This window comes from Notolabrus celidotus, chromosome 2 (genome assembly GCF_009762535.1).
Source record: "Notolabrus celidotus isolate fNotCel1 chromosome 2, fNotCel1.pri, whole genome shotgun sequence".
Classification (NCBI taxonomy): Eukaryota; Metazoa; Chordata; class Actinopteri; order Labriformes; family Labridae; genus Notolabrus; species Notolabrus celidotus.
Window position 1 is genome coordinate 22,106,930 of NC_048273.1, and position 27,081 is coordinate 22,134,010.

General features: G+C 41.1%; 2 protein-coding genes across 2 annotated transcripts in view; both read left to right on the forward strand.

Moving 5' to 3' along the window:
• The window catches only part of LOC117806184 (ephrin-A2-like), a 98,755-nt gene extending 85,843 nt beyond the window's left edge, over positions 1-12,912 (forward strand). The window contains exons 3-4 of the mRNA XM_034674957.1: positions 5,926-5,991; positions 9,302-12,912. Coding sequence (XP_034530848.1) covers positions 5,926-5,991; positions 9,302-9,441 — 206 coding nt within the window. The 3' untranslated portion in view covers positions 9,442-12,912. The remainder of the gene's footprint in view (positions 1-5,925; positions 5,992-9,301) is intronic.
• A 2,845-nt stretch (positions 12,913-15,757) lies between these two features.
• Positions 15,758-25,585, forward strand: si:ch211-152f22.4 (zinc finger BED domain-containing protein 1). The gene is made up of 4 exons (XM_034699689.1): positions 15,758-15,882; positions 16,080-16,235; positions 16,314-16,394; positions 23,357-25,585. Exons 2-4 carry the CDS (start codon positions 16,226-16,228, stop codon positions 24,778-24,780), a joined length of 1,515 nt encoding a protein of 504 aa, XP_034555580.1. The 5' UTR covers positions 15,758-15,882; positions 16,080-16,225; the 3' UTR covers positions 24,781-25,585.
• The last annotated feature ends 1,496 nt before the right edge of the window (positions 25,586-27,081 follow it).

Below are 27,081 nucleotides of genomic sequence, written 5' to 3' on the forward strand. Positions count from 1 at the left end.
CCCACCATGTTTGACTGTAGGTACTGTGTTCTTTTCTTTGTAGGGCTCATTCCGTTTTCTGTAAACAGTAGAATGACCTTAGTCTCATCTGTCCACAAAATGTTCTCCCAGAAGGACTGAGGCTTACTCGCGTACATTTTTGCAAACTCTAGTCTGTCTTTTTTATGTCTCTTTGTCAGCAGTGGGGTTCTCCTCAGTCTCCTGCCATAGCGCTTTATCTCATTCAGATGACGACATATGGTAGCTGACACTTCTGCACCCTGAGTCTGCAGGACAGCCTGAATTTGTGTGGAAGTTGACTGACGCTCTTTATCCACCATTCGAACTATCTTGCGTTGCATTCTTTTGTAAATTTTTCTCTTCCGTCCACATCCAGGGAGATTCCCCACAGTTCCATGGGTTATAAACTTCTTGATTATATTACGCACAGTGGACAAAGGAATTCCAAGATCTCTGGAGATGCCTCTTGTAACCTTGATTGTTCATATTTTTCCACTATTTTGCTTAAGTCCTCAGACAATTCTCGGCTCTTCTTTTTCTTCTCCATGCATGGTATGACACACACAGGCACAAAACACAAAAGGTTGAGTGGACTTTTATACATTCTAATTGGCTTCAGGTGTGATTGCTATATTGCCAGCACCTGTTACCTGCCACAGGTGAGTTTAAATGAGCATCACATGCTTGAAATAAAATAATTTACCCACAGTTTTAAAAGGGTGCCAATAATTTTGTCCGGCTCATTTATTGAGTTTTGTTTAAAATTATGTAAATTTTGTGTTTTTTCCTCTGTTTTTTGTGTTGTTCCAATGCACATAAATGCAATACACATGTATATTCCAAAAACATTTCTAATTGCAACAATTTCCGGGAGAAATTGTGTATTTTCTGGAAAATTCCAGGGGTGCCAATACTTTTGTCCATGACTGTATGTTTACCGGAACACGTCCACTCTGTGTCAGAGTAAAAAGCATCTGTCTGAAGGACTTATTTAGACGCTAATGTGCACTAAGCTAACTGAAGCTCAGCTTATATAAAACTAAAATCATTCTACCTTCAAATAAAAGAATAACAGAGGAAAAATAATGAACGTTGCTTTGCTACAGTATGTAAATCAGTGTGATGGGGAATGTCTCTCTCTGCTTCACTTTCATCCATGTGGCTCCAAGTTCTCCCTGTCATTCACAGACATCACATTCACCAGACTCTGCAGTTTCCCTCTCTGTCTGTCTTCACACATGCTCTAAAATACTGAAAAACCAGTCCTCAGACAGGACTGCGAAGGACACGTGTGAATAATAACTGAGTAAATTTTCAGGGCAGACGGTGCTGAAACTTTCAGGAGGTCGTGTTGAAAAAGGCTTCAGTCTGTATGTCCTCACACGTCTTTTAACTGCGTGTTCTAAGGTCACGTCTGTCCTGTGTCACATGACCTGATGGAATCCTCTTTTAAACATGTAGTCTGAAATTGTTCTTAAATTTAGGAAGGCAGTGTACGATGATGCAAAATGGAAGTAATCTGTAAATCCACGTGAATGTTTGAAGCTAAAGTAAAAGTCTGTCTCACAACTGAAGGAGCAGAGAGGACAGAGATTTGTGTTAAAAAATAGAGTACATGGGGTGCTGGTGGCCTATTGGTCTAAGCACCCCACATAAAGAGGCTACAGTCCTCGTCTCAGGGGTCACTGGTTCGATCCCCAGCAGGTCGACCATTTCCTGCATGTCTTCCCCCACTCTCTACTCCCCACATTTCATGTCTCTCTTCAGCTGTACTATCAAATAAAAGCAAAAAGGCCAAAAATATAACTTAAAAATATAGTGAATATAGAAACCAGATAGTTGGTAGTAGTAGTCAGTAGTGTCCAAGCTCAGCAGACTCTGAGGCCCTGCTGCCGATTTATCAGCAAATCAGAGCGCCTGATGGAGACAGAGGAGGGTTAAAACAAACACACAATCTGCTTTTGTGTGTGTGTGTGTGTGTGTGTGTGTGTGTGTGTGTGTGTGTGTGTGTGTGTGTGTCTGTCTGTCTGTCTGTGTCTGTGTGTCTGCGTGTCTGTGTGTGTCTGTGTGTGTCTGTGTGTGTCTGTGTGTGTCTGCGTGTGTCTGCGTGTTTGTCTAGACATAATTTGTCCTCCAACCTGGAAAAAATTTCCTAAATTGTGGCTCATTTGGAGAGAGGTTTCCAGCAGAGACGCAGGCAGTTTGTTTTAAATGACACTTAATGACTGTGTGTGTGTGTGTGTGTGTGTGTGTGTGTGTGTGCGTGTGTGCGTGTGTGCGTGTGTGTGTGTCTGTCTGCAGGTCAAACAGCTGCTGCTCTCTCTGGAGTTAAAATCCTGAGCTGAATCCAGTTTTCTTCTTTTTCGTGTATGAGCAGCTGCAGCTCCTGGTTCACACAGAAAGCAGATCACTCTCAGTCTGTCCATGGCTTCAGTGATCCGAGTTTAAACATGGCTGATTTTATCTCAATGTAAAATGAAAAAACGAAGGAGGAGATTGTCTGCTTGTGTCTTTGTGGTGGTATGAAGCTTTCAAAACAAGGATGAAAAGCAGAAGGAGGCGTGGTTACAGGGAGTTAAAGCAGACAGAGGCGTGGTTACAGGGAGTTAAAGCAGACAGAGGCGTGGTTACAGGGAGTTAAAGCAGACAGAGGCGTGGTTACAGGGAGTTAAAGCAGACAGAGGTGTGGTTACAGGGGGTTAAAGCAGACAGAGGCGTGGTTACAGGAGGTTAAAGCAGACAGAGGCGTGGTTACAGGGAGTTAAAGCAGACAGAGGCGTGTTTACAGGGGGTTAAAGCAGACAGAGGCGTGTTTACAGGGGGTTAAAGCAGACAGAGGTGTGGTTACAGGGGGTTAAAGCAGACAGAGCCGTGTTTACAGGGGGTTAAAGCAGACAGAGGCGTGATTACAGGGAGTTAAAGCAGACAGAGGCGTGGTTACAGGGAGTTAAAGCAGAAAGAGGCGTGTTCACAGGGAGTTAAAGCAGACAGAGGCGTGGTTACAGGGGGTTAAAGCAGACAGAGGCGTGGTTACAGGGGGTTAAAGCAGACAGAGGCGTGTTCACAGGGGGTTAAAGCAGACAGAGGTGTGGTTACAGGGAGTTAAAGCAGACAGAGGCGTGTTCACAGGGGGTTAAAGCAGACAGAGGCGTGGTAACAGGGGGTTAAAGCAGACAGAGGCGTGTTCACAGGGGGTTAAAGCAGACAGAGGTGTGGTTACAGGGAGTTAAAGCAGACAGAGGCGTGTTCACAGGGGGTTAAAGCAGACAGAGGTGTGGTTACAGGGAGTTAAAGCAGACAGAGGCGTGGTTACAGGGGGTTAAAGCAGACAGAGGCGTGTTCACAGGGAGTTAAAGTAGACAGAGGTGTGGTTACAGGGGTTAAAGCATACAGAGGCGTGGTTACAGGGGGTTAAAGCAGACAGAGGCGTGGTTACAGGGAGTTAAAGCAGACAGAGGTGTGGTTACAGGGGGTTAAAGCAGACAGAGGCGTGGTTACAGGGAGTTAAAGCAGACAGAGGTGTGGTTACAGGGAGTTAAAGCAGACAGAGGTGTGGTTACAGGGAGTTAAAGCAGACAGAGGCGTGTTCACAGGGGGTTAAAGCAGACAGAGGCGTGGTTACAGGGAGTTAAAGCAGACAGAGGCGTGGTTACAGGGAGTTAAAGCAGACAGAGGCGTGTTCACAGGGGGTTAAAGCAGACAGAGGCGTGTTCACAGGGGGTTAAAGCAGACAGAGGCGTGGTTACAGGGGGTTAAAGCAGACAGAGGCGTGGTTACAGGGAGTTAAAGCAGACAGAGGCGTGGTTACAGGGAGTTAAAGCAGACAGAGGCATGGTTACAGGGAGTTAAAGCAGACAGAGGCGTGGCTACAGGGGGTTAAAGCAGACAGAGGTGTGGTTACAGGGAGTTAAAGCAGACAGAGGCGTGGTTACAGGGGGTTAAAGCAGACAGAGGCGTGATTACAGGGAGTTAAAGCAGACAGAGGCGTGGTTACAGGGGGTTAAAGCAGACAGAGGCGTGGTTACAGGGAGTTAAAGCAGACAGAGGTGTGGTTACAGGGGGTTAAAGCAGACAGAGGCGTGGTTACAGGGAGTTAAAGCAGACAGAGGTGTGGTTACAGGGAGTTAAAGCAGACAGAGGTGTGGTTACAGGGAGTTAAAGCAGACAGAGGTGTGGTTACAGGGAGTTAAAGTAGACAGAGGTGTGGTTACAGGGAGTTAAAGCAGACAGAGGTGTGGTTACAGGGAGTTAAACCAGACAGAGGTGTGGTTACAGGGAGTTAAAGCAGACAGAGGCGTGTTCACAGGGGGTTAAAGCAGACAGAGGCGTGGTTACAGGGAGTTAAAGCAGACAGAGGCGTGGTTACAGGGAGTTAAAGCAGACAGAGGCGTGGTTACAGGGAGTTAAAGCAGACAGAGGCGTGTTCACAGGGGGTTAAAGCAGACAGAGGCGTGTTCACAGGGGGTTAAAGCAGACAGAGGCGTGGTTACAGGGAGTTAAAGCAGACAGAGGCGTGGTTACAGGGAGTTAAAGCAGACAGAGGCGTGGTTACAGGGAGTTAAAGCAGACAGAGGTGTGGTTGCAGGGAGTTAAAGCAGACAGAGGCGTGGTTACAGGGAGTTAAAGTAGACAGAGGCGTGGTTACAGGGGGTTAAAGCAGACAGAGGCGTGGTTACAGGGAGTTAAAGTAGACAGAGGTGTGGTTACAGGGAGTTAAAGCAGACAGAGGCGTGGTTACAGGGAGTTAAAGTAGACAGAGGCGTGGTTACAGGGGGTTAAAGTAGACAGAGGCGTGGTTACAGGGAGTTAAAGCAGCCAGAGGCGTGGTTACAGGGAGTTAAAGTAGACAGAGGCGTGGTTACAGGGAGTTAAAGTAGACAGAGGCGTGGTTACAGGGGGTTAAAGCAGACAGAGGCGTGGTTACAGGGAGTTAAAGTAGACAGAGGTGTGGTTACAGGGAGTTAAAGCAGACAGAGGCGTGGTTACAGGGGGTTAAAGCAGACAGAGGCGTGGTTACAGGGAGTTAAAGTAGACAGAGGTGTGGTTACAGGGAGTTAAAGTAGACAGAGGCGTGATTACAGGGAGTTAAAGCAGACGGGCATTTGTGTGTTTGTGTGTTTTGTTTATACTAGAGCTCCAGTTTAATCGGAATATAATGGTTATCTCGGGTGGGAGGATGTGTTGGAGAACAGAGCGATGGACTCTGACTTTACTTTGCAGACAGTGTGTTGTTTGATGTGTTGTTTGATGTGTTGTGGTTGTTTGTGTCTTCAGAATTTAAAAGAACTCCCACTGAACTAATGAATTCAAACACTTTCAACCCTCTACCTGTGGTTAACAAAGAACAGACAACACACAGAAAACAACAACATAATGAATCAATGAGTTATGATTATATATAATCAATGATTTATAATTGAATAACTGTGTCAGGCTGAAGGTTATTCATATATTGGCAGGAAAGCATAGATGAATTTTTAAAAATGCAGTTCATCAATAACAAGGAAAGAAAAAAAAAAGGCAAAACTAAATCTGTTTCCTGTGTGTGTGTGTGTGTGTGTGTGTGTGTGTGTGTGTGTGTGTGTGTGTGTGTGTAAACATATTCTGCAGATACACACAGTGTGTCTCTGGTGGTATTTCTTCTGTGCTAGTTGTGTGAAGTTTGTAGTCAAATAAAAAACATTAAAGTTTCCTCGGCTGTATTTTTATTTATTTATTCATTTATTTCCTTATTTTTTTATTATATCTTGGGGGCCTTTTTGTCTTTTTTGTTGATACAGCTGAAAAGAGAGAGGAGATGTTGGGAGTCGAGAGTTGGGGGAAGACATGCAGCAAAGGGTCGAGGCTGCGAGTCAAATTTTTTCCAACGTGTTTTATTTTCTATTTTTGTCACATTTTAATTCTCTCTCTCTTTTTTTACTGTAGCATCTCCACATCCAAACCTGGCTGGGAAACCATGTCTGAAACTGAAAATCTACGTCAAACCAACCAGTGAGTTCTATCCGCCTCTTCTTTGTCACCGTCATCCACTTCTTCTGTTTAAAATTGAACACTGAGAAATATGCTAAGAGGGAGAAAATCCACCTCGAGGTGATGTTTTCTGTCAGATTATGAATCCCAAAAAGATTTTGTTAAGAAGGTAATATTTGGAGGGTTTCTGGTTTGATGGTAAAACAGCCGCTGACAGAGAAAAGCAGCATGTTCATCTGATTTCTCCCTTTTAACAAAGGTCAGAAATTCATGACAAACACTGACAACATTCAACACACAGTGTTAGGTGTCCTTTCATAATAAAATAACCTTTGATCACTTCATTAATGAAGTGAATAAACAAGTACACTCAGGAAGCTTAAACAAACTTGTATTTATAAGTCGAGGAAATTATTTATTTCTTCTTCTTCTTCTTCTTCTTCTTCTTCTTCTTAATATTTGACGAATGTGTCATCTTCTCCTTTACTTTAGTTAATTTTATAAATTACATAAGTTTATTATTAAAACAGACAATGCAACAAATTAAGTCTAACTGTTAATTCACGGAGTGAAACTTATAGCGTCAAATCAATCTGATTATTCTTTTCAGAATTTTTAGTCATTTTAAAAAATGTTGTAAATTTAAAATGATCCAGGTAAAAAGATAAAGTAAGAGAGAACCTGTTTTATTTTTGTCAGCTTTAAGAAAGGTTACTCTGAAACACTCTTTTCAAATTGTGGTCAGATTATTCTCCTACGTTAATTGGTGACTGAAAATACACAAGTACGCGCCGTTGAATGTTTCCTCTCAGGCCTGCTCTGATTCTGCATTAACTGTATGATTTATTTAACTTCATGATTTATACTGGAGTTATTCAAACTCATGTTAAACCAATTTACCATTTGTTCTAAAAGTTATTTGAATCAGTTAAATATAGCTTTATGCATAACTTCTCTAAAATACACAGAAGGTTATTGTAATGATATTTTACAATAATACTTAGGAAATATGACTTTGTATTTTATTACATGGTTAAAAAAATCCAGCTGCTGATACAAAACTATGCCTAGAATAAATAATAAATTATCAAAGAGCATAAAAAAAAAAAAAATCTTTAATAAAAGCAGGATGTGTGTCGCAGGTAGAGCCATCATTTACCGGTAAAAATGCCTCATTACACAAACAAGATTCATTAAGTTATAATTTATTAATTATTAGTGAAATACAGTAATCTGAGGAGTCCTCAGGAAGATTAAGTCTAGAGTTTGGTTTTAGTAATCTGTAAACTGTAAATGTCAGATCACAAAAGAGGACATGTGATGAACAGATTAACACTGTAGAGAAAAATATTCACACATGAACCATTAACACGTTCATATACTCACTCAGAAACGCTCTGACTCATTCACTCAGTGAAATTCTCCGTCTGACTAACAAACCAGACGTAGCGGAGCTTGAAGGAAACCGTTAATCCGCCAAGCTGTAAACACTCAATATTTAATCACAGCAGGATTTACTTCTCATAATCATAATCCCAGAATATCTGTGACAACGCTGCACATTTTTACGACTCTTTAGGACAGCTTCAGGGAGTCTTCTGACCAATAGGTTGCCTGTAAATATTGAATACTAAAAACAGTTTTCTCTGTAATTGAAGAAAATAATTGGATTTAAACACACAGATTAAAAAAAATGATTCTTAGTGACAGAGAGAACAAATACAAAGAAACAGTATGCTAAGAACTAACTCTAACAACAGAATGTTTGACAAACATTTATTTGAACTGTAGGATTCAAGCTTTTAATTTGGTAAACTACAGTCCTATGAGCCTTTGTCAGATGCTCAAAGCAAAGCCTCATGGATAAGATTTGCAGAATGACTCATTGGGTGCGTCTCAAAGCTCTTAACTTCCATCCTCACGTCGTTCACTCTCGTCTTAGTCCCACCCAGCTGTTTGTGTCTGCACACATGTTCACTGTAATATCTCTGATAAATATAAATTAAGCTCTGTCTCTGTGCTTTACCTATTTAACAAACACCTGTACATGAAGAGAATCTGCTCTCTGTTTATTCTGTCCTGAAGCATCACGGATCGACTCACCGGTAAAATGTCTCATTATTGAATTATGTATTACTTTAATACATACTCTTTTCAAACCCTGTGCTCATTAATGATCAGCCTTATGTGAAACTGCATTGACCTGACAGGAAATATAACAAGTGTTTTTACTAACAGACAAACTTCACTGTCAGGCTTTTATTCTCTTCATGAAGAAAACGAGAATAAACGGGAAAACTAACATGAGAAATTACTGATCATGAATATATATTCTATCTATGATATTAGACTATATTACTCTATTTCATTAGAAAGTGAATCTGAAATAAACAATCAGATATAACATAATCCATCCTCTGTTGGATTGGATTTATGATTTTGCATTCAGTATTTTGTGTTTAAAACTCACATCAAACACTTTTCAATCTCAGCTCATCACATACAGACTGTTTAGAAATCGACACATGTTTATGATCTGTCTCAGGGCACCCTTAGTGACTGTTTTAAAGTCTGTCTCAGGTCACCCTTAGTGACTGTTTTAAAGTCTGTCTCAGGTCACCCTTAGTGACTGTTTTAAAGTCTGTCTCAGGTCACCCTTAGTGACTGTTTTAAAGTCTGTCTCAGGTCACCCTCAGTGACTTTTTTAATGTCTGTCTCAGGTCACCCTCAGTGACTGTTTTAAGGTCTGTCTCAGGGCACCCTTAGTGACTGTTTTAAGGTCTGTCTCAGGTCACCCTTAGTGACTGTTTTAAGGTCTGTCTCAGGTCACCCTTAGTGACTGTTTTAAGGTCTGTCTCAGGTCACCCTTAGTGACTGTTTTAAGGTCTGTCTCAGGTCACCCTTAGTGACTGTTTTAAGGTCTGTCTCAGGGCACCCTTAGTGACTATTTTAAGGTCTGTCTCAGGTCACCCTTAGTGACTGTTTTAAGGTCTGTCTCAGGTCACCCTTAGTGACTGTTTTAAGGTCTGTCTCAGGTCACCCTTAGTGACTGTTTTAAGGTCTGTCTCAGGTCACCCTTAGTGACTATTTTAAGGTCTGTCTCAGGGCACCCTTAGTGACTGTTTTAAGGTCTGTCTCAGGGCACCCTTAGAGACTGTTTTAAGGTCTGTCTCAGGTCACCCTTAGAGACTGTTTTAAGGTCTGTCTCAGGTCACCCTTAGTGACTGTTTTAAGGTCTGTCTCAGGGCACCCTTAGTGACTGTCTTAAGGTCCGACTTTTCTCTATCATTAAACTCCGCTGATGTGAAGTTTCTCTCTCTCCCTCTTTCAGATGACTCAGTATATGAGTCTCCAGAGCCCTTCCTGACAGACGACACCACCGGTGGCTGCGGCCTCGCTCTGCCCCGCCTCCCGCTGCTGTCGGCCATGATGCTAGCCCTCCTCCTCATGCTTCTACTGGCCTCCTCATAGCACCTCCTCCTCCTCCTCCTCCTCCTCCTCCTCCTCCTCTTTCTCCTTCTACTTATTCCTTTCGCTCTGAAAAGAAACAACCAACCCAAGGCAGAAATCACGTCCAGCTCCCTCTCACTGACCTCTGACCTCCATCTGAACACCACTACGCAGCTCAGCCAATCAGAGGAGGCAGTGCAGAGAGGTGGGAGGAGCCTGCAGCTGTTTTGGAGTATCCTTAGTGCTGTGATGGAGACAGGTGGAGGCTCGATTGAGTCCAGTGTTTAGTTTATTTTTCAACGCTTTGAGCTACATTCGCCAATCAGAGGTTGGATACCTGCTTTGACAGTGATGCATCACGATTAAACTTCTTACCTGTAATCACCTGAGTCTGAGCATCAATACATCTTATTATGAAACAATCAGACTTAAAGGACCACAGCAGAGATTTCACACGCCTATCAAACATCTGGAAAGAGTCAAACATTCATTCAGAGAAAGAACCAACATCATTCCACACAGTTCATAACCAGATCCTGGTATCAGGATGAGGATCTGGACTGCTGGTCTTTCTTTTAAAGAATGCAAATCAAGATTATTGATCAAGATCTTCAGGTAACACTTTGATTAAGATGTTGATGTGTTATCTTGATAAAGGTTTCAAAACAAGATCTTGGTTAGAATCTTGAGCACATTTATTTTGTGTATAGAACATTAAGATCTTGATCGTTTATCAGGAACACAATCTTTTCATTGTCCAGGCATACGCAGGATCAGGCTATGGTGATGATCTTGAGCATACAGATTGTTATCTTGTTTCTTGGCGATATTTGGATGTTTTTTCTGGTTTATCCAAAGTCTACAGAAACTAAAAACAAGATACTTTGTGATTTAAAGTTTAATCTGGCGTGTTTTTGTTTTTTTTAGTCAGGGGAGTGTCTACATTATCTCTGTCAGAGTTTCACTTTGATGTGAGATGATCCAGGTCAGACTTTAAACTCTGTAAAGTTTGTTGAAGCAGAGTCTTGTTGGTTTTAATCTTGATATGATGAAGCAGGTGGAGTGTAGATTATAAAGTCTCTGAATGAATAAAACACCTTCTGCTTCGGTTAATTCACCTGATTGAATAACTTTATTCATAAAGATTTATTAAATTGAGAATCCTTTAGGACTGAAGACGTTCACATAACGCAGAGCTGAGCAGTGAAAACACTGAGGTGGTCCTTTAATATATGATCTGTCATAGATATGGTGCTAAATTAGTGTAGTGATGATATAATAATATCTGATGAATAAACCAGAGAGCATCAGACATGAACATCACATGACTGTGACCACAGAGAGTCAGAGGCTCAGACAGACGTACAGAGACGGGTCTGAACCATCAGGAGGAGGAGACATGGCGGTCACTGGAGTGCAGCCTACGTCTGCGACTCAGACTCATCTCACAGAAACACAGACTGACCCTTCAGGATAAGGATGGCGATCTTTGCTCTTTTGCTCTCTTGGTGGGACTGGTTCAAAGGCTCTCTGTTTGTCCTGGAGATGTGAAATTAATCTCTGAAGAGGTTTCCACAGAAATCAGCCTCAGCTGTCTCACACATCAGAAACCTTCAACCTTCATGATGTGTGCTTCTGAAACTAACTGTCAGCAGAGTTATAAAGCAATAGTATGAACATTTAAAAAGTACATGCTCTTTAACTATTTAATTATTAATAACATGTTTAATATCTTTGTCTGGAAAGTTAAAACTCTGAAGTGTCCACAGTCTGAATTGAGTCTCTGAACACAGAGATCCAGCAGAAAACAATCCACCAGAGATTAAACAAGATCTGCAAACAACACAGAGGCCTGATAAAATACATGTATTATTGATACTCTGTAGGGAGCTCCATGTTCAAGTCGCTGAGTTTTTTAAACTTCAGAGTAAAACGATCCCCCACAGAGGAAGTCTACAGACAGAACTCTCACAGAGACAGACAGCTGGGCATTAATCCATCACGCCATTTGCTTTAAGATATTTTAATAACTCAATGCTGGTATGTTCAGAAGTTGACACCTGACCGTAGCTTCAGTTGATCTAAAGGTTTAGCTTACACAGCTATACAGACACACCAGGCAAACTAGAGTGGCTTCACAAGCTGATGATAAATTCATCTTCACAAAGCTACAGGCTAGTAGCTAATATTTACAGACTGACTCAGAGAAACACTCAGACTGCAGCAGTTACGTTCTGCATGTTTGTAAGTTAGAACAGAAATATCACATTGAGTTTGAAACTTTATAAATTAAACCACAAATAAAGAAAAGGTTGGAGAGTCAGTGGGGGGTTCAAACGCTGATGTGCTATCGGATGTTGAGGCTCATTTCTGTGCCTGAACTCTTCAATCATCTTCAGTCCATATATAAAATAACACTCCTTCAAGAGGACTCTCTCTCCCTCTCTCCCTCTATCTATCTCTCCCTGTCTCTCTCTCACCCTGTGTCTCTCGCCCACTTCCTGCAGCAGACAGCCTTGTTTCATTTCTGTAAATCTGCCAAAGACTTGTTAAACTTTTCTACAGGGGAGGGCAAGTCAAACAGCAGCTACAGGGGTACTTGTGGCCCCGCCCCCTCTGCCACAGGAGGTGGGGTCATTTTAGAGGGGAGGGGTTATGTTTTTTTCAAAGTAATGTTTTTTTGTGGTGTGAATAAAATCGAATGTTACGCGCAAAACTAAAATGAACCAATCAAAAATGGCCTTTTTCCCACTGGTGCTGAATTTTTGAGACTGACAGACATTGTACACCATGCAGTCAAGTTTTATTTCTCTTCATCTCTTCATATCCCTCCATCTTCACCGATGGACGGGGGGTGTGTCCTTGTGTGTGGACGAGCAGGGGCATGCTGGGAAATGCAGTATACTAATAACGAACGCACTGTGATGGAGGACGAACGGTGGACATAGCACTTGGACTCCTGTGGAGGACGATGGAAACAAAGTGACCTCGTCAGAACAGAAACAGTGAACATTCTTGAAGAAGAAAATATTTTATTTTGTGTTTTTGAAGTTTGAGAAAAGCAGGAGAAAATTCATATCAGATATGAATTAATCAGCAGTGATGTGAAGGATCAGTCAGCTGTTTGTTGTTGTTGATGTTGTTGTTGTTTTCTCCTTTTTTTGTTCCTGCTTGCATCACAATGCATTCTGGTCCTTGTAGTTCGGTGCTTCCTGGTTTGTCGTTAATAAAGTTAAGGTGGGTTTTCCGGATCATAATCATTTTCATGATTTTCGTGTGGATGGAATCTGTTTTTTGTGGAGTAGGAAATGTTACCTGAGGAAAGAAAAACTACAGAAAAAGTTTCAGTGGTTGTTTTTTGAGCGGGGGTGAGACCTTTCTGCTCTCTCTGGTTTACAGCGTCTCTGAGCTCAATCATAATGAAAAAGAAATCGTTTTTGTACATCCAAATGTCTGCTTATTCTCTGAAAGAATAAAAACCTGTTTTGTATATTTTCTTATTGGATGCTTATAAAGTCCTGTTAGAGAATGCATTTATCTGATTGGCTAAACAAGGGGTCAGAGGTCACCCGGCCTCATCAGGACAGATTTTTTCTGCGCTGCATGAGCAGGAAAAATCAAAAATAATTTACTGAATTAACTTTGAAGATGAATTCAGAGAACATGTTATAAAGTGTATGAATCTGTGTTTGATAAATTCACCAATAAAAAAATTCACTAAAACTGTTTAGTGCTTCTTTCATTGTAGAGCAACTGCAAGTAATCACACAAACACGCTCTCTGAACAGGAACAATTAGTGTTACAGTCGTATTAAAGATATCAGAGAGCATCTAAAGTAAAAATCTGTGAAGAAGATGGTCAGATACTGAGTATTTAACCTTCATCGCTGTGTTTCTGCTAAATCACAGTTTGCAGATCAGAAGCAGAAACTCTGAATTAATAAGACACAGGCGATCAAGAAGATGAACAATAACAAGAGAAGAAGAGGATGGCTGCGCTCCAGCCCTCTCCACAGTCCGACCATATTGTCGTTGTTATCTCATTACGAGGTCCGCTGCTGTTTTCTCTGTTTCATGGGCGGCTGCCAGAAAATAGTCTGGTTAGAGGCCAGTTAGTCCTGGCACGGTGCCATGACAGCACGCCTCCTGACAGCCAATCAGAGAGCTTAAACAGAACACATCAGCCAATCTCATCAAAGAAATAAAACACAACTTTGTACAGCTGGACTGTTCTCTGAAAATAAGAGGAATGTGACTGAAAAGTATTTAATGTTAATAACAAACTAAGCTTGACACTAAATGTTTTTACAGCAATGCTTTTAATTTAACAGTAACTTCTACATCTTTTTAAAATCCTGAACATTGCCCTGTTACTGTTCAAAGTTACAAACATCATTTAAATGCATCCTGAATAAGTCCTAAATTAAATTTAAATATCTCCATCTCAGAAAGTAAAAATTTTATTTGTTGTCTGAGCATGGTCATAAACATGTAAAAAAAGATTGAAAAATATGGTCCTTAAACATAGTTTCATTTGAATTGGATGCATGCCAATCAGATGTGTCTCACTCATCATAACCAACAAAATAATCAGGAGAAATGTGTGAAATTAAACTTTGACACACACACATGCTTGTTAAGCAGCACTTAAGGACACTGATAAAATTGTCCACTTTTAGGACTATCATTTCGGAGGACTTTAAACGAAAATAGTTACATCAGCAACAAAGCATATTCATATTTTACATTAAAACACATTCATGACATACCTGAAGAAGAAGAAGAAGAAGAAGAAGAAGAAGAAGAAGAAGAAGAAGAAGAAGAAGAAGAAGAAGAAGAAGAAAGGTACTTTCAATTCAATTTTTTTCACTTGTGCTATTTTTGGACATGCTACACATACAGTTTTTTTGGGTATATACATACAATGCACACACATGCAGTGAACATGCTTAGGGAGAGATGTCAGAGTGAGGATATTGCCATCAACCAGCGCACCCCGAGCACTTGGGGGTTTGATGCCTTGCTCAAGGGCACCTCGGCAGTGCCCAGGCAAGTGAACCAGCACCTCATATACAGGTTTATCCTAAACCCGCAGAGGTCAGTGCAGCTCGGTGTGTTTAAAGATCTCAGTTTATTTGAATGTTTTATGGGCAATTCAAAACCCTGAAATATTCTCCAGACCCTGAAACAGTTTGAAGAGTCTCAGTATGACAGATCAAACATGTTTAGATTCAACCAGACGGGTTAGAGTAATTGTTCTGGTTTTACTGGTTAGAAGTCATGTGAATAATGACAATTTATGATTCATATCCTGTTTCTTGTCAAACTTGGTTTATGTTATATTAGCGTTTTTTAAACACAGTAAACATTTTTTATCACCTGAAATGACTTTTAGATTGAATATAACTGTAGTTCTCTCTCTGACTGCACCTCCTCTCTCAGTTTAACTTTGTCCTCTCAATCTGATTCCCTGTCTTTCCTTCAGACCAGCTAAATCCAGGCTGTTAGCATATCCGACCAATCAGAGCTAATTTAGCTGTGTCTTAGGTCATCAAGACTGAGGATGGGTCTGAAGGTTGTCTTTCAGTCAGGACCAGCTCAGAATCTAAACACAGACTACTTAGAGTCTCTTGTATGAACAATCCTCATTTCACATTAAAACTCAGCAGCACTTCCCTTCAACAACACCTCACACTTTTATTTATTTATTTATTTATTTATTTATTCATTTATTATTATTATTATTATTATTATTATTATTATTATTATTATTATTATTATTATTTGTTACATTTTTGGGGGTTTACAAAAAAATGTCAGAATGGCTCCAGTAGATTTCACGTCTTAGTTCTTGTTTTGGTCCCTGATAGGCTCAGGTTGTTATTCTAAGTGCTTTTAGTTCAAGAGGAAGATGATTTATAATAAACGGGTGACTAAAGACAGCCTTAGACCACAGCAGTCACTGTTTCTGTGGATGTGGGGTATTTTCTCCCATGATTACTTTCATGTTGCTGATATGAATGTTGGCCTGAATTCAACTCTGTGATGTTTAATATTGTGTGTCTGTAACTGAGCTCTGTGGCCCGTGAAGACACTCAGGGAGAGTGACCTCTCGGGTCCCATAGACTCTCACTCTGCTGTCATGAACACCAGAGTCACGGTGACACCTGCTGGTCTGTAGTGATCATTACAGCCTGAGCTCAGCTCTAATGGTGAACCTGCCTCAACATGCTCCATGAATTCATACAGGCAGGTCTGATCTCAGTGTGTGTGTGTGTGTGTGTGTGTGTGTGTGTGTGTGTGTGTGTGTGTGTGTGTGTGTGTGTGTGTCCGGAAACTCAAACCGTCCACTTGTTTAACTCTTTATCCTCTTCTTTCTTCCAGTCTGAGTTTACAGCTGAACAACAACCCTGAAAACACACTCCACCTTATTTAGCCGTTTTATGTGTTTGTGGTAAACAGGTGAGGATATGTTGAGTTAAATAAAGCATTCTTATCACTCATATACTCTAACCCAGCTGTTTTCCTTTGCCTGACTCTGTTGTTCATGAAACTTGCTGTTTAATCTGGTCCATTCTTCACTCCATAAATTTCACTTTTGGTAATCACAGGTCGGGCGTGGCATAAACTTATAACTGAAGCCTTATTCATTTCCGCAGTTACATCAGCAAAACGGTGCCAAAAGAGGAACTTCAGCAGAACACACATTACATTTTTGATCTTCGAAACCTTCAGAATAAAATAGTCTGCAGGAAAACTCCAGGACAGGTCATCAGAAGAGAGGGGAGCTGAACCGGATGCTGATATGAGCACATGTGAGTAGTTTAAAAACTGCGACGTAATCTGAAGTAAAACTATGAGTAATGCTGACTGTGTTTTATGACCCTGAGCAGATAGGAGACCGAACATGAAGAGGACAAGAAACACCCACAAAGTGCTTCCTCCGAGACGAGAGTTTATCAGACAGAGGGGAGGTAAAACGCACGCACGCACGCACGCACGCACGCACGCACGCACGCACGCACGCACGCACGCACGCACGCACGCACGCACGCACGCACGCACGCACGCACGCACGCACGCACGCACGCACCTATGTCCGGTAAATAACCCAAGAGTACCCTACTGCAGGCAAGATGGCGCCGCCACAACATCCACACCGGAAGTCCATACCGGAAGTCCATACCGGAAGTTACAAAGCTAAAAACGTTGCAATAACACCCACACCGGAAGTCAATACCGAAAGTTACAAAAATAAAAGCCTTGAAAAACAGGAACGTGAACGCAAAATAAAAGCCTTCAAAAACACGTAGGTTTACGCGTAATTCTATGAACTTTTTTGCACTTACATTTTAATCGTATCAGTATTATTGACTAGTTGATTGACTCCAAAAGTGTATAGGCTGTTGAGAATTTACTGTTTTGAGAAGTTACTTAGAAGCCTGCACGAATCACTAAGTTATAGTGTTAACGTCTCAGCCATGCACAGCCTTTTGTTCCGAGTGTGTGTTGAAATACTTAAAGCTGATTATGATGCTGCCGTGATGACATCTGCATATGCCTCTCTTGTTTTGTCTGGGTCATATGCTATTTTATGTTGTGTTAGCCTGACTGTACCTCAGTACAGTTTGCTGTAGTGTTTGTTCCAAATTACCTTGCATGCTGTCTGCCTATGTGATCACATGTATAGATTAATGAATGAATGAAATACAGATCCAGAGTAGATCCACAGTCACGAGAGAAGAGCAGAATGTTATCTATGGTGCAGGGGCGAGTGGAGGAGGAAAATGTAGAGGTGTGTGGTGACTGTTTCTTTTTTAACATAATTTGTAACACGTTACAATGATACAGTGACAGGGGTGTTCATTAACCACAAGAACAAACGGAGGGAATGGTTTCTCCTTCTATTTTGAGACATTAGATGGGTGTAAACACTCTGAGCTTGTCAAACAGTTTTATTCAGATTGAATGCTTGATGCATGTACACCAATGTCTTAACAAGATCACTTTATTTGGCGTCCATGAAAACATTGAAGTTGGAACCTTCAATTAGAATGACTAGAAAAACTGCAAATGTATACATAGCTACTGTTTCTTTCCATCCAACCCCTACTTGAAATGTAGAATTATACTTTATTTTATGTTCTTTTAATGTTATATGTATGATGTCTTAACCCTTTTGTATTGATAATGTTGTACTTGAAAAAGAACAATGCACTTTTGCTATTACAAACTCCAAATCAACATAAAATATTAGGACTAAAATATTTCGACTTGAGGCACCACTGTCAGCCACTGATGATAGATGTACAGTACACATTTCTGGGGAGCCTCTGTTGTTTTTGTGGTGAATATAGATCTCTGTGTACAGCTTGAGTGTATTTTCCCTCTTACTTACAGTCTTTTCCTTCTCATCCCCTCCCCCCACACACACTAACACTCTACATTATTCTGTTCTTCATACACAGCGGGATCTCTCTCACTCACTCTCTCTATCACAATTAGCTTTCTGCTAATTGATTTAGCAGCGACAGACTAATGCAATCAATACGCTACACGAAGAAGAAACTTCCAGTTCGAAGCATCCGGCATTGGGTAGAGAGGGGGTTAAAGAATCACTTCCGGTATGGACTTCCGGTATGGACTTCCGGTGTGGATGTTGTGGCGGCGCCATCTTGCCTGCAGTAGGGTGCCTCTCAAATAACTTGCTAACAACTATAATGCAGACATATCCGTGATCCACGTTTATGGGGCACCGTTTGTAAAGTTGTGCACACCGAAAATAACAGCAACATTTCTCCACATTAAGCTCCAAAACATGAAAGTTAATTTTTAAAAGTCACTTTTTTTATCACATTTAGAGGAATATTTATGATCTTCTTCACATTTCATTTTGTTGTGAAAATTATAGTAAATTAAAATAATTGTTAAAGACAAATGCTAAATCTAAATCTAAATGTTAAATCTAAATGTAAATATTCTAAATCTAAATTTTAAATCTGAATCTAAATGTTAAATCTAAATCTAAATCTAAATATTAAATATAAATGTTAAATATAAATATAAATATAAATGCTAAATATAAATATAAATGTTAAATATAAATATAAATGCTAAATATAAATGTTCAATGTTGAATATAAATGTTAATTGTTGCTCTGTGATCCTAAATATTTAGCTGATATATTTAGATTTAACATTTAACATTTAGATTTATATTTAGCATTTAGATTTATATTTAACATTTAGATTTAAATGTAGCATTTAGATTTAGATTTAACATTTAGGTTTATATTTAACATTTACATTTTTATTTAGCATTTATATTTAACATTTATATTTATATTTAGCATTTATATTTATATTTAACATTTATATTTATATTTACATTTACATTTATATTTAATTTTTATATTTAACATTTAGATTTATACTTATATTTAGCATTTGGATTTAACAATTATTTTCAATTAATATATTTTTCACAACAAAATAAAATGATCACAAGTATTCCTCTATATGTGATAAAAAAAAGTAACTTTTAAAAATTCACTCTACATTTTTATGACTGTTTGGAGCTAAATGTGGAGAAATGTTGCTGTTATTTTCAGTGTGCACAACTTTACAACGGTGCCCCATACACGTTGACCACAGACTGCTAGCTGTTATCTTGGTCTGTAGTAGAGGAGAACTTATTTATTTATACTAAGAATTAAACCTGAAATAAACTCAACTTTGTAGTCATGTAGCGTACTCAGCAACGGTAGAAAAAAAATTATGGAATGATATCCAAATTAAAGTAAATCAACTGCAGCAAGACTCTGTAACCGGCTCTGCTTTCACATGCGCCGTGCTTCAAACACGCTTCCTGTGCAGGAGCACGCCGATAGAGGAAACAAAATCGTGACACTAACCCAACATGGCACACATGCTTCCTCTGTATACTAGGAATTAGTAATGATGGGATGTCCGGCTCTTTTTAGAGAGCTGGTTCTTTTGGCTCGGCTCACTACAAAGAGCCGGCTCTTTCGGCTCCTGTGTGGCTCCTCAGATTTTTTCTTGTTTAAATTAGTGTATGACCTAAAATAATGTAAAATAATACATAAAATGAGTTACGAATGTAAGAAACATACATTATATCAAAAGTTTATTATTCATAAGGCTTTATTTATATACTCAACACGGAGCAGTGTTCTATAAAAAATAATTTTAAAGTACAATAACAAGACCCATCTCAATTAGACGAAAGGTCCAATCTGTAATTATATGTATATTATTTATAAACTTTGAAACACCTTCATTAACAGCAGATTCCCTTCACTGTCTTTATTCTTCCAACTGCACTGATGGTTAAACAGTTCTAATGTCCATGACCTGGATGACTGAGATCCTTCACAGACACTTCTAATGTGCCTTTTCAGTTTTTTTGTGGACCCTGATTGATTACATTTTCACCTTGCACAGTCTAAACTCTGCCTATTAAGACTCTATGGCGTTTCAATGTGTCTAAAGTTTACTGTTTCCTGCAGTCACTCATTTTCTCACCTTTCCAATGCGTTCTCTCTCTGCCGCGCATATTCTCCCTCTCGTCTCCCTCCTGTTAGTGTGCTCATGGTGCTGTGTGGGTCTGTAACCCCTCCCCTCCCCATTCTGCTCAATGTAGACACGTGATTGGTCAAGACGCCACCATGTCTTGACCAATCACATGAGGCATTAACAGAAAAAGACGAGAAAAAAAAAAAAACGGCTCCCAGTCAGGAGTCAGGAGCCAGCTCCCGTCGTTCACTTCAATGAGCCGGCTCTTAGAGCCGGATCGTTCGCGACTGACACATCACTAGGAATTAGGGATAGATCGATTATCGGCCAGGCCGATTATCGGCGCATATCCGCATAGGCCTTTTTTAAAATCCAACGGTCGATAATGGATCAATTTAAAACTGGGTTATTTGGGCTCTAATGCAGCAACACCACCGGGTAACTCCGAGTAGAGCATACACCTAAACCAAAGTGGGTGCTCGGGTCGGAATTTTTTTAAAATTTGCTTAATCACGTAGAAGAAATGACACCATCTGCAGAAACCGTAGCCCAGCTTGCATTCCATTTCTCCCTGCAGCTTCTCATGATGGGAGCCGAGCTGAGCAGCATCCATTGTGGCCCCTACAATTAAAGGTGATTTAAAACTCACACATATCCCCAAAAATATCCCCATAAAACAAAGTTAAGGGAAAGACTAACATTTCAGTTATATTGAAATTTTGGAAAACTTTATTTACCTTAGAAAACTGCATGAAATGGGAAGACTATCAACAGACCATTACACACAGCGTCAGCTGCTTTAAGGCTGATTTATACTTCTGCGTTGAATCGACGACGTACCCTACGCCAGGGGTCCGCGTAGCTCCCGGACCTACGCCGAGGCCTACGCACGTAGCTGACGTGCACCTCCTCCAAAATGTAACTACGCGTAGAGCCGATGCGGACCACAAGCTCTGTGATTGGTCCGCTCGGCAGCTTTGTCTTTCCCGCATTCATATCACTTCCGGGATCCCGGACATCGGCCGTGTATTTCATCTCCTCCTCTCTATTCTTCATGTAATCATGTCTGTATGATAAACAGCAACATGTATCAGCTGTCGATTAACATAACACGCTCTGAATCTCTGTGGAAAAGTAAACAGAGATCGTAGCGAGACCGGAAGCAGGCGACTGGCTATCAGAGAGACCACACTGCCCTCAAGCGTTTCGGCGGAGAATTGCTGCGCGACACGGACACATCGACGCATAAGTATGTGGGGCTCATGTCCGCGTCAGCCCCTGCTGCGTAGGGGAGACGCAGAAGTATAAATCAGCCTTTAAGTTAACATACGTTCACGGACGTAATTTGGGGGGGGGGGGGGGGGGGGCGACGACAGAGGGGACATGTCCCTTGCACTTTTTCAAAAGACCGTTTTGGTCCCCTGCAGTTTCTACCGTCCAAAAACAATGTTACGCTACAGTAAACAGAGACACAAGCACTAGGACTAGGACCAAGCGGAAAACGTCCGCTCAAGCTGAAGCCCAAAGACATGCTAAAGCCTGTTTCCCTTAGTTTATCGACTGCCCACAAGCTCCTCCTTTGGCTCTGCCATTTCTTGTGTGATTGGCCATCCCCGCTGTCACTCCATCTTGCTTGCACACACCGGTCTGCTAGTTGCCGAGGAGGAGTCCATCTTAATCTGCCACTGTAAATTGGGTGTTTGTTCTGCCTGGGTCACGTCAGCTAGAGGGATTGTAATATCATAGGTTTCATTTACATTAATGTTTGAATCGGTGTCCACGTGCGTATGTGTGTGCGTGCGTGTATGTGTGTTTGGTAATTAGGCGCAGCCAGGATGTCTAAAAAAAGAAAGCGGACATAAGAGACTTCTTTAGAAGTCCAAGTGTAAGTTACTAAAAGAAATACATTACACCCATCCTGCAACACCTTCACTGGCTCCCAATAAAGCAGCATATCCACTTCAAGATCCTCCTCATCAATTACAAAGCTCTCAATACTCTTGTAAAGTGTCTTTGAGTTTTATTGAAAGTGCTGAAAAATAAAATGTATTATTATTATTGTTATTATTATTAAAAATACAATAAAACCTCAGATTGTCAGTGTTTGACAAATGAGCAGTCGTTAGAGTTGTTATAACTGCGTGACATTGTCCAGACTGTTTGGTCCGTTTGACCAGATGCAGTGTGAAAGGGAACTAAAACCAGATGAAAGTGAAACAATGCTGCTATCTTTTTTTTTAAAGTTATGTTTTTGGGTCATTTTTGCCTTTAATTGATAACACAGCTGAAGAGAGACAGAAAATGTAGGGAGGTCAGAGTGGGGGAAGACATGCAGCAAATGGTCGGGGCTGGGAGTCAAACTGAGACCACTGTGACAAGGACTAGAGGGGTATTAATAAGGCGCTCGCTTGGACCGCTAGGCCAGCGGTACCCCACAAATGCTGCTGTTTAACCCCTCAGTCGACTTTATATTCCGTTTGTTACAGTTAATGTCACCCCGCCCACTTACTTGCATTGAATTTTCCTAAAAATTTCCCTTTGCGTTCTCCCAACAGTCCAAGCCGACTGTGGAAATGTTCCAAGGGGCTGGCAGGTAAAGTCTGGGTAAAGTCAGGATTAAGATGTTGTCTGTCGTTTGGGTTCAGACATGCAGCTCACCCTATGTATTTTTTTATAAATGAGACCCTAGGTATGGGGAGCACAGGTAGTTGCTAATTACTGCAAACATATAAATAATGTTAGCCTGTGACTGAGAGTAAAAAACGGGTGTCAAAGCCAAACTGTCTTTGTACCAGGCTGTAAACATGTTTATTTCTGCTGTAAAATTGGACATTTTAACCTAAGGCTGAATGGAGACTGACTCACTACAGGAGACACGCTTTGGTGGACACTGGACGAACTGCTGTTTAAGGACTTTAACATTTAAAAGTATTGAGTTATCTTCCCTTAGAGTTTCCTGCTAAATGTTCTGAAAAACAGATCTGGTGTCTTTATTATATTGATTCAGGTGAATACGACCACATGACCTGGGCTGCATCCAGTCCCTCAAAACAGTGTACATTATGGTGGTACATTGAAAACTTTGTTTTCTGTGTTGTGTTAAACTGTTAAACTATTCATGCTAACATCATATTCAAATTCCTCATGATTGGCTGAGTCTGTTGACACACCCACCAATCAGGAGACAGCCCACCTCATATCCTGCTGCACATTGTTTCCAGGAAATCAGTGGTTTCCCCCAAGAAAATGGTACAGACTGGTAAATGGCGGGTTCAGGTTGTGCCTCTCCTGTGGACATGGTGATGGTAGACATACATATCCACGGAGAATAGTTGTCGAACCTCCAATAACAGACGTGATGGAAACTGTATCATGGACTCTTCATATTTTCTTTCCACAGCTGGGAACCTGGAGGTGTTAACAATGAAAAGACGCCTGTTGAGGCTGATTGTCTCGACTCCACAGCCCCTGGAAACAGCAGAGAGTGAAGGCTTTTGGAATTTTGTGACAGCTTTCACCCCTTCTCTTGAAATCCCAACCAAGTCTGTGATTCGCACACAGTTACTCAGCGTCTATAAGGAAAAGAAAGATGAGCTGCGGTCCATTTTGCCCTCTGCTGACAACATGGTGCTGACGTGTGAGGCCTGGTCTTACAGAGCTGAAGACTCCTTCCTGACGGTGAGCTGCCATTTTGTGGACAACCTCGGGAAGCTCAGATCCTACATGCTCAGCACTATATGCCTCTTTGGAGACCAATCTGCAGACAACATTGAAAATCATCTCTGTGCCATCATGGAGGATTGGGGCTTGAAAGAAAAAGTCCACTGTGTTGTCAGTGCTATCCTGCCAAAACTGAAAGGAGTTAGAAAAAATTGGATGGACATGCCTTGCTTTGCTGACACCGTGGATATGATCTTTAAGGATCTGATGAGGGAGGATGAGCTGTCTGGTGTTTTCAGGAAGTGTCAGAACATGGTCAGGTTCTTTAAGCTTGATCCTGAAGCTGAGGAGAAGCTCAGAGAGATCCAAATCAAGCTGAATAAGATAGAAGGGGAGCTGAGCCTGTCCTGTGGGGATCATTGGCTCCTTTGGTTGGATATGCTTGAAGGACTGATAAAGCAGAGTGACACCATGGGGATGGTGTGTGCCCAGAAAATGAAGACAGATTTAATTCTGGATAAAAACGATACAGAGAAAGTCAAGAGTATCATATCAGCCCTGACACCTCTGAAGACAGCCATGTCCATAATGGAAAGACGAGGATTCCAGTCCGTGTCGGTGGTGCTGCCTCTGCTGAGGACGTTCATGGGCGGTCTGAAAGAAGAAGAAGAGAGAGGGAACCATGTCGCCAAAATGTTACTGTCAAAATGTAAAAAGGAATTTGGAAACATCAGCAACCATTCAATGGCTGTCTTTACATTTCTTGACCCAAGATACAAAAACAAGCTGGGGGAGCAAAACAAAGCAGGGGCTGTCAAGAAGATCCGTCAGGAGCTCATTGAATTCCAAACACCTTGCTCGGCTGCCGATCTGGATGACCTCCTGGCTAGGTACATGGCCTACACCCCAACCTCAGACACATCCAACCCCTTCGCCTGGTGGAGACACACAGGAAAAACCATGTTTGGTGGGTTAAGCATGCTCGCTCTGAAGAAGCTCGGGGTTGTATCAACAGCTGTGCCCTTAGAAAGAGCTTTCTCTGGAGCAGGTGAACGCTTCTGCAACCAAAGGAGCGCCATCGAGCTGGAAAACCTCAACATGATCCTATTCCTCAACAGCAACTGGCCCGCAATGTCTCAGAAACAACCCTCTGGATGTCTTTGAGCTGATGAGGACCCAATGAAACTTTAATTACAAGTTAAGAAATGAAATGCAAATTAGAAATGATTATCAAAAACTTTCAGGGAGCACAGCTCCACCTGATTTATTGTGGAAGAAACTAAATAGTATGAACGGAACTTTAATTTATTAGGGTGTTCGAAGTGATCCTGGACCTTCATTATTAAGAACTGAGTGCAAACTAGCAATACATTTTAGAGTTTTGGAAAAGATCTGTCAAATCTACTCAACTCCAGCCCCCCAACACTCATCACAAAACTATTTAGGAAAACAAACTCAGATAACTTTTCAGGATACCACTAATAAGTAATTTTGCTAAAGTTTCTGCATCTTTGAATCTTCACAGGTAGATCTATTGAAGTCCCTACATAACCAACTCCTTGTGCTCATTTGAGTCCCTGATCCCTCTGTGCTCATTTTAGGCCCTGATTTCTCTGTGCTCATTTGAGTCCCTGATTTCTTTGCGCTCATTATAGACCCTAATTTCTCTGTGCGAGTTTGAGTCCCTGATTTCTCTGTACTCATGAGTCACCGATCACTCACAGCTCATTTTAGTCACTGATTACTCTGTGCAAATTTGAATCCCTGATCCCTCTGCGCTCATTTGTGTCCCTGATATCACTGTGCTCATTTGAGTAATCGATCGCTCAGAGCTCATTTAAGTCCCTGATTTCTCTTAGCTCATTTGAGTCATACATCCCTTTGCGCTGATTTGAGTCACCGATCTCTCCGCACTCATTTGAGTCATGGATTTCTCTGCGCTCATTTGAGTCCCTGATTTCTCTGCGCTCATTTGGATCATTGATCCGTATGAGCTCATTTGAGTCACTGATCGCTCAGTGCTCATTTGAGTCACTGATCGCTCAGAGCTCATTTGAGTCACTGATCGCTCAGAGCTCATTTGAGTCACTGATCGCTCAGAGCTCATTTGAGTCACTGATCGCTCAGTGCTCATTTGAGTCACTGATCGCTCAGTGCTCATTTGAGTCACTGATCGCTCAGAGCTCATTTGAGTCACTGATCGCTCGGAGCTCATTTGAGTCACTGATCGCACAGAGCTCATTTGAGTCACTGATCGCTCAGAGCTCATTTGAGTCACTGATCGCACAGAGCTCATTTGAGTCCCTGATTTCTCTGCGCTCATTTGGATCATTGATCCATATGAGCTCATTTGAATCACTGATCGCACAGAGCTCATTTGAGTCACTGATCGCTCAGAGTTCATTTGAGTCACTGATCGCTCAGAGCTCATCTGAGTCACTGATCGCTCAGAGCTCATTTGAGTCACTGATCGCACAGAGCTCATTTGAGTCACTGATCGCTCGGAGCACATTTGAGTCCCTGATTTCTCTGCGCTCATTTGAGTCATCGATCCCTCTGCGCAACTTTGTGCACCTGAATGCTCTGAGCTCATTTGAATCATCAATCCCTTTGCACTCATTTGAGTCACTGATATATCTGCGCACATTTGTGTCATTGATCTATATGAGCTCATTTGATTCACCAATCGCTCAGAGCTCATTTGAGTCCCTGATTCCTCTGTGCAAATTTGAATCCCTTATCCCTGTGTGCTCATTTGATTCCCCAATACCTGTGTTCATTGGAATCCCTGATTTATCTGTGTTTGTTTTCATTCACTTATTGCTTTGTTTTCATTTTGGTACCTGATTTCTGTGTGCTTATTTTATTCACTGATTGCTTTGTGCAAATTGTGTCCCTGATAGCTCTGTGCATTTGGTCTTATCCTGGCTTACTTTACCTTAAATTTAAACTCTGAATACTTTTAGGTTGGTTTTAATCTGATCTTTTGAAAATGCCCAGAGATGTGACATTGCGTATTGCTGCAGGAAGAGAGTTACAGAGGGTGGAGGCTGCCACACCTTCCCCAAAATTCTGGAGAGCTGATATGTCTGGGGATCGGTCTGAGTGGAGTTTTGTGTTTGTTGGAGGATCTGATTAAAGCTCCTGATCACTCAGTACTCGTCTTGATCCCTGTTGGTCCTTTGTTTGTATATTAAAGAAACCTTCAGTGTCTGTTTGATGTTTTTGATATTTGTCTATTATGAATTAATTAGGGTGACTTCTGCATTAATGTGTTACATTATGGGATCTGATGATGAGCTTCTTTTATGAGAATAAAGACTTAATACTTATTTAACAAGATTAGCTGATTCTTTTGTTTTGGGTACCTCAATAAATCAAGAAATAATACATTTGTTATTATATTTTCCATGATAGATATGCGACGATGTAATTAACACTTACAGAAAAAAAAGTTGTTTTTTA

Excerpts from the sequence above, each read along its gene's own strand:
- si:ch211-152f22.4 (XM_034699689.1), top strand. Across the intron at positions 16,395-23,356 it reads GTTTATCAGACAGAGGGGAG|CTGGGAACCTGGAGGTGTTA; the intron begins GTAAAACGCACG and ends TTCTTTCCACAG.